The sequence below is a fragment of the Vidua chalybeata genome, chromosome 28, assembly GCF_026979565.1.
Source record: "Vidua chalybeata isolate OUT-0048 chromosome 28, bVidCha1 merged haplotype, whole genome shotgun sequence".
NCBI classification, from domain to species: domain Eukaryota; kingdom Metazoa; phylum Chordata; class Aves; order Passeriformes; family Viduidae; genus Vidua; species Vidua chalybeata.
This window is the reverse complement of record NC_071557.1, coordinates 3,736,005-3,743,885: the sequence shown is the minus strand read 5'-3', so window position 1 is coordinate 3,743,885 and position 7,881 is coordinate 3,736,005. Positions and strand designations below refer to the sequence as shown.

Here is a 7,881-nt window from a genome sequence, read left to right as displayed (position 1 = left end):
CAGCTCTGTGAGCAAGGGGGTATTTACAAGTGGAATTTACAAGTATCCAGGGGAGGAAAAAGAAGTCAGCAGCCTCACTCTCTGTGCCACACAACTCAACAGAGAGATTCCATGTAGAGTGAGATCAGCTTTATCCAAGTGGGATTACACACAAGCACAAAAAAATAAAACATTCTGTATTCTACATTATATTACAAAGGCAGGCAGTCAATAAATAGGTCAATAAATTATGGGAAGCACAGAAGAGCATGTGTGAAAATGGGTGAAATTGGGTTTAGTTGGTGCATGATAAAGTCTTTGGTGTTCATTCCCATGAAGTGTTGGAGTGATTCTTTCAAAGACCCTTATCACTTCCAGGGAAGATAACTTTCCCTTAAAAGTGTAAAACAGATGCAGGGACAGTACAGTAGGCTCTGGTACAGGCTAAAAGAGTCAACATCACTTACACTTTCCCAAGAATCTGACAAATTTGCAGCTTAGTATAAATAAAGTGACGGGTCTATTGTTTCTCAGCCCCGACACCTCCTTATCACCACAATTTGTTGCAGAAGAGTGGTGGAAACATGGCATGTGACTCCATCTGTGGAGTCTGGGGGGAGGAATATCCCTGTGAATCGACAATTCTGCACTTACAGAAAGGGAAGATGCTCATGTCCCACTGGCACCAAGGGCTCTGCTGCTCTGCCTGGCACTGCTGGGCCATTCCAGTCGGATTGTGCAGTTGCATCTCCTGGGATTTACTGGCTGGGAATGGGCACTGCTTCTTAGCTGGTAGGAATTTCAAGGACAATTTTAGCTGGTACGATTCCAAGGGTTCAGGAAATTTATTGCACTTCCTTCTGCCACCTAAAGCTCTGGCCCTCGAGAGCAGCAAAGCCAGAGCTGCCTCAGAGTGATTTTATAATAAACCTGCACAGGGGGAATTTCTCGCCTTGGCCCTCACCTGGCACTGCTCCTGGGCCATCTGCTTTCCTAAGAAAGATGGGAAAGGGAATGGTGCCCTTCTGCTCCAGATGCCAAATCATCCCTGCCAGTTGTTTTTGACTGGAACAGGAAAAGAGTGAAGAAAGTGAAGAAAAAAAGGAAAACAAACCACCTTGTTTGCACCTTAGTAATTCAGGAGCTTGAGAATGATCAGGACGTAAGATCTACAGAGATAAATTAAGAAAAAAATGAGCAGGTAAAGATCTTTATGAAGGCATTACAGAACACTGAACAATCTAGGTGTGATTGCCCATCACTCTCGTATCTTTAACAGCTCTGGAAAGCCCTGGAGATGCCAATCAACATTAATAAAGTACAAAAATATGCCTTTATTTCCGTGAATTTGGATGTGCCCTTTTGGCACCAAGAGCCCTCCCAAACAATCCAGTGATCAGCTCCATGCCCTGGCAGGAGGAGAGACTCTGATCTGGACAGCGAAGAGCAGCAAGAAGGAAGCAAAGGAACAAAATATACAATCCCTACGCGACGTGCCCATTCCCCATGGCAGGAAACATACAATTATCTGTACAGGCCTCATTAAATAACCTCATTAAATAGGAAATCCCAAATGTACAAATTTACAGACTGAATCATTAAATACTCCCCCCGTGCCCTCCCCATGCGCGCGTTCCCTCCTACTATCTGCAGCCACACTCTGACACCACCATGCCCTCGTACTTGAACTTGTAGGTGACCACCCCTGCATCCAAGTAGAGGATAGAGATGGGGTCGAGTTTGGTGGGCACGCAGCAGGCCTTGGAGGCTTTCTGGGGGTTCTTCAGGTGAACCAAAGTCTTGACTATGGCGTGTTTGGTGGGTGTGACGTGCTCTGTCAAGGGGTAGGCGCACACCCCGTGGCACTCGTAAGCTTCGTAGCCCGCTGGGGCGATGATCCAGGAGTCCCAGCCAATCTCCTTGAAGTCGATGTAGAGTGGAGTCTTTTTGCAGTAGTTGCCTTTGGCGTTCCTCCGGATGCGGGCGGTGGAGTCGTAAATGATGTTGGAGCGCATCTGGAGCAGCGCCTCCTCCCCGGGCTGGTCATGGAAATTGCCAACCTCCAAGTTCTCCAGGCCCAGGAACTGCTCGTGGTCGATCATCTCGTTCAGCTCTTCCTTCTCCTCCTTTTTGTCATTGCTTTGGTCGTCAGAGTACACAACCAACAGGGGCAGGTGCTTGGCCTCGGAGTTGATGTCGATATCGAGTTTCCCTTCCCCGTTCTGCTCCTCCCCTTCCCTGCTCTCGATGTGAACTTCCAGCCGGTGCGTGGTCAGCCCTGCCCTGCGCCAGCGCCGGATGGCCTCGGTCACCTCAAAGCTCTCCCACTCGCTGCTCGTGCCGTAGATGTGCCTGGAGGCCAGGGCCACCAGCTTCCTCTCTTCCCCAGCCCCCAGGTGGATGTTCTCCAGCACTTCGAAGATGGTGACCTTCCTATCAAGCCCTTCGTAGAGCCTCTGGTCTCGCTCCACCAGGGTGTAGAGCCTCAGCTCGGCCATGGTGATCTCCTCGTGGTGTGGGATGGAAACGTTGAACAGCAGCGGGTATTTCCGAGTTCCCGTCACGCCTATAGGATGTGAATCCAAGTCTGGAAGGGACAAATATCAAATGTTTTAGGAGAGTCAATGCATCCACAAACACACGCACTGAGGGTCACCCAGCATGCTGGGTTTCACCTGGACAGCTCCAGGAAATTGTTTCTTCAGCACTTCCCACAACTGTACTTGGAAAAAGGGCCGAGTTTATTTTAGATGTGTAAGGACTACAAGGTCCCAGACATGCTACAGACCTGGGTTTAGTGATCCTCCTTCTGGCTCCAGGGTTTTCAGGGATTTCCTTGACAACTGGAAGTTTTGCATATTAAAAAAGTGTTGCCTAATAATGACATAGAAATCACTTCTAGGTTGCTGCACAGCAATTACTTAATAAACAAGGGGAAACATTCATTGGTGCAGGCACTGGGGCCAACATGAAATGGACAACATACAATCTGCAAACACAAGAAATGTGTGTGCTGCAGTGTTCCTGTGCTAGCAGGAATTCCCTGCTGCTCAAACACCCCTCAGACATGGAAAGGGCCAAGCACTTGGGGAGGAAAAGCTGCTTTGGAAGATGTTTTACATCAGGAAGAGCAGGTGGTGACACCAGGGTGACCTGGCAGCCACAGCAATCCCGCCACAGGCCCCGTGGGCTTTGGTGAGCAACCAGCTGCACCCAGCCAGGCCCCCTGGGCACCTTTAGCAATAGCACAGTTGGGAAAGACAATGTCTGCTGTCACCTGGGCTGCTTGTCCAGGCTGCACTGCTGCTGTCTGCACAGCAATATTAATTTCTTGCCACAGCACAGGATCTGCTCGCAAGGGTGTGTTTGCTGCAGATTGGGACACAGGGGCTGTAGCTATAATTAATGCAAAGGCAAACTGCTTGTGACCTATTACTCCCTTCATCTCTGTCCTCCCCAGTTTTTCTGTGTTTGTAGAAAAATGACTCTGATAAAGCCACAAGGCCTGGCCATGCTCCACCAGTGCACTTAGGCAAGCTGTGAACTTCAGCACGTGACTTGTGCTGTTTAACTCCAGTTTGGAGGCTTTGAGGCACCTGCCTTTTTATTTATTTATTTATTTATTTATTTATTTATTTAATTTTGCATTTTCATCTCTTCACAAAGAAGAGGAGGAGAGATTCTGCTTCCGTTTCCCTGTCAGCTGGTAAAGGTGGGAGCGGGACCCACTGTGGAGAGCCAGGGTAGGAGCAGACCCTGAGCACCTCTCATACAGCCAAGATGTGCCTCTGCTCTCCAGCTGAGAAGTCCATAGGGTGCCAGACCTCCTGCTGTTTCCAGTACACCCCTGGGAGGGTTGGGAAGGGAGATCTGGAGTCCGTAGGAAAAGAAAAATTTCCCTTAAAACTTTGTTTCAAGTATTAAGCACTGATTACAGCCCAATTTACAGCTAAACTGTTATGGTCCACGGGTTAAAACAAAGAGCTAATTCCAGCCATGCCACCTGTTATATTTCTATAATAAAGGATTTAATGGATAGCAAGGAAACTGGGATTACTGCCAGTTTTCAGCAGGCAGGTGAACAAAACAATTCCATGGCCTGTTTCTCCTTGTCCTCATTGCAAGCAATTAATTTCTCTTTCAAAAGAGCTCTGTAGCATGAAAGGAATGGTTCTTATTTATCCAGACTTTGAGGACACACGAAAAACATGAACTGCACAGTCCTTAAACTGCATGTATTTGTGAAGCTGTGTTCCCATCAGCAGTCTCGCTTTGCATCTTGCTGGTTTGGCTTGGAACAGGTGAGAGAAAATCTGAAATGGCAGAAATTTAAGACGAGTTTTCCCCATTTGCTGCAGAATTTCTGCAAGAGGCACAGCAGGACAGCAGAGAGGTGCCAACACCACCTGGCAAAGGTCAGTCCGTGCCATTTTGATGCTTCAAACCTGAATTTTGCAGGTGGAATGATTTCAGATTTGCATCACCAAACCACAGGGTGTTTTATTCTTTACCACGCTGTGGCAATCTTTGTGATTATTTGTTAATGGTTTCTTTTTCAAATAGCACAAAATGAGAACAACACCTCCCACATGTGTGCCTTCACTCCTGCTGCTGAGCAGAGACAGGCACGGCTAGGTGAGCAACTGGCCACCACTGCCTGCAACTGGTTTGCCACCAACCCTCCAACAAATTTCTCCACACTGGGGAAAAGGAGATGCAAAGAAACTTTAAATCACAGTGCAGAGTCTCTTCACAGCAGAAATCCACTGCTGGTAAAGGCTGCCTGCGCCTGGCAGGAGATGGGAGCAGAACAGAGCTTTGGGAGTCTCTCCTGGCATCTCACTGCCCTGCAAAACTCAGGTGACTTCCACTCAGCCTCTCCTCACAGCTCATCATTTAGAAACTGCAAATGTTGAGGAAAATGCAAGAATGTCTTTAACTTCAATAATTAAAGGGACAGAGGGTGAGAGAGGCCCCATGGCAGCTTGAACAGCCACATGTGCCCCATGGTAACTGAACATGAATCAAAGCACTTGCATTTGCCATGTGGATTAATGGATGCATGGAATTGTTTAGTTGAAAAATGTTTTCAGTATAAAAACGTTTATTTAGTTTAATGTGTTGGTGTAAAAAGGTATTGGAAAATTATTGAATATTAGTGCTGAAGCCTTAGCATGTCCTTGTTGAACTGAGGGGAATGTGGAAGGGAAAACAGGAAAAAAGAGAGGAAAATGGCACAAGGAAAAACAGAGGAGAAAAGAGAGGGAAATGGCACAAGGGCATTTGCTCAGTTGGTTGGAGCAGGAGGTTAATAATGCCTAGGTTATGTCTTTGATCCTTGTGCGGGCCATTCACTTGAGAGTTGGATTTGATGATCCTTGTGCGTCCCTTTCCACTCACAATATTCTGTGATTCTGTGATAACTAGGCTTCTTCAGGTTTTGTTTGTTTTTATTAGGATATAGTCTGGTACTCCAGACTATTGGTTATCCAAAATTCCTCTTCACTTACTTTTGTGTATTTTCTGGACTGTGCACCGATGCCAAAGGAAGAAAACTTTACAAATGCCATGGGGATCAACAGTGAGAAGGCATTAACAGAAAGCTGTACCTGGTTAAGCTCATAATTTTAAAATATTTCACTTGAAAATACACTTTGAACAGTGTGTAAAAATGAGTCTTGCCTTAAATTCAAATATTACTTAAGGTATCCATTTAAAAAACCAATCAGCTGATTACAAATTATATTTGTCACTACGGGGATAAAGAAATTGATGAACTGAAATTACACTTGGTGCTGCCCCAATGTTAAAGACACACCTTCCCCCAAAACCCTACAGGCTCCAGAGCAAAGGACGAAGAATCTCCCCCCAGAGCTGGGGTCTGGGCAGCCCTGCCACAGCTGCTGATTTCCAAGGCCATCCTCACCAAAGGCCTTTCCCCAGCACGCTTCACGCTCCGTACCTGGTTAGGACATTTCACACTGGCTCTAAGGATGCTCCTTTCTATCCATTCCCCCAGAGATGAGCAGCTCTTACCTTCATTTTTGAAGCTCCTGATGATGTTTGCAGAAGGCATCGATGTCCTGTCTGTGGCAAACCTGTTGTACAGCTCTAGCATGTACTCTGGCGGGTCCACCTTGGCCGACTCATGCAGGGGGATGTCGGAGAGGTTCAACGTCTTCAAAAACTCATTTTTCATGTTCTGGAGCAGCGTGTTGAAATCAACCCCATCTTGCTCGGAGAGGATCTCATCAAAAAGAGGCACGTCTTCCTCCAGGGACGAGTGCTCCAAGCTCAGGATGGGACTGCAGGCTGCAAGGTGAACCAGGAGGGAGAGGACAGCCCAGAGCTGGAGGATGACAGAATCCATGTCTTCGCCCGAGCCTCCAACCGCGCTCAACGAGCTCTGGCTCTGGTGTGGGCTCGGTGGCGGTTTTATCCGCTGGGCTGTGTCACAGGGGGATGACAAGTTTGGAAGCTCTTGTCTTGAAACTTGTGATCCGTCCTGTCTGTCTGCCCCTTCCCCCTCCCCAAAACCAGGTCTCGGTAATTGGATCTCGCTCTCCTCTATGGCCGCCTTGCCTCTCTTATCTCGGCCAGTGGAAGCTGCTCACCAGATTTGTTGCTATCTCGCCATCCCCTCTCCCTTAATGAGCGTTTTGTAAACATTCTGCGTGGGACTCTCAGAGATAGGACAAGTTTCTTCTCGGAGAGGAGCTGCCCTTCCTTTCTCCCTCCCGGTAGCTGACTTTGCCCGCTGTATGTGAACCGTTTCCATCTGCGTGGATTTCAGGCGAGCACGAGAATCCCACAGAGCCTCTCTCCAAATGTACCCATTTCACCAAGGCAAAGGGCAAACAACAGCCAAGGGCAAACAACAGCTCCCTCTGCCCTTTTCAAAACTATTTTAGAGTGAGGTCTTTACTTTAAGAAGGAATTTCTTTGGGAAAAATTCCGTTCTTCTGCAAAGCTTGGGAGAAGAGCTTTGGTGCTACCACGAGGCCCTGCAGAGGAGAAGAGCTCAGGGTGAGCAAGGAGAATCACATCCCCCGAGGAGCAGGGAGTTGGACTTGGTGATCCTCCTGGGTCGCTTCCAACTTGAGGTATTCCATGATTCCATGACTGGAGCATTTGCAAATGATTCAGAAAATCTTTATTTCATTCATCTTTCATATGTGACTTGGCAAATCACAGTTATACTTGCTTTAGTCACAGCACTGCTAAATAAAAAATTATTGAAAACACACAAAGGCCAACAGGTGACTCTGATTTCAGGTTGTCATCAATTCAAACAGCTCAGGGACACAGTTGGAGAATACAGAAATGACTTTGCAAAAACACGTGTGAAAATTAATGGCGCTTTTTGCGTTAGTGTGCTAATTTCAACAAAAAAGTGAGCAGTGTGCAGGCAAAAATTGGTCTGGTTCATAGAAAACAATGTCCACTTAAATTTCCCTGTTCTCCGTGGACTTTCCGAAGTGCTCTTGTTTTGGCAGCATGGCCAGAGCTCAGTGCCTGTCCCCGAGGGGTTCAGCACTCAAGATAAAGAGGCATTTCTGCTCGTGCTGCAGAGCTTTTCCTTGCAGGCATTAAGAACTTTACCCAAAGACTAAACCACTGACCTGCTGGGTTTTCTGGACTCCGCTTTTTGTCTGAGCACATCCATTGATTTGCTGCCCCATCTCTGCAATTCTCTTCCTTTGTCATTTGCCCAAACCTATCACAAACAGCCACAAGAATGAGAACCATGCTCGAGGCATGCCTGTTTTAAATTAATCCTCAATGTTTTTATTTAAATATCAATATTTTTGTGAAAATCATGTGCAGTGTGGCTGTCACGGAGGCAGACACCGACATGGCATTTGAACCTCGTTTTATTCAACTTTTCTTCTTCTGAATGTG

General features: G+C 47.0%; 1 protein-coding gene across 1 annotated transcript; it reads right to left on the bottom strand.

The window, feature by feature from the left end:
* Window positions 1-1,293: 1,293 nt before the first annotated feature.
* Window positions 1,294-6,356, bottom strand: BMP10 (bone morphogenetic protein 10). The gene is made up of 2 exons (XM_053966574.1): window positions 6,016-6,356; window positions 1,294-2,566 (listed from the first exon to the last, which is right to left on the bottom strand). Exons 1-2 carry the CDS (start codon window positions 6,347-6,349, stop codon window positions 1,623-1,625), a joined length of 1,278 nt encoding a protein of 425 aa, XP_053822549.1. The 5' UTR covers window positions 6,350-6,356; the 3' UTR covers window positions 1,294-1,622.
* Between the last annotated feature and the right edge of the window lie 1,525 nt (window positions 6,357-7,881).

Bases quoted from the DNA above. Each gene is read 5' to 3' on its own strand.
- BMP10 (XM_053966574.1), bottom strand. From the start codon at position 6,349: ATGGATTCTGTCATCCTCCAGCTCTGGGCTGTCCTCTCCCTCCTGGTT. The intron at 2,567-6,015 runs GTAAGAGCTGCT...TGTCCCTTCCAG, and splicing joins CAGGAGCTTCAAAAATGAAG to ACTTGGATTCACATCCTATA.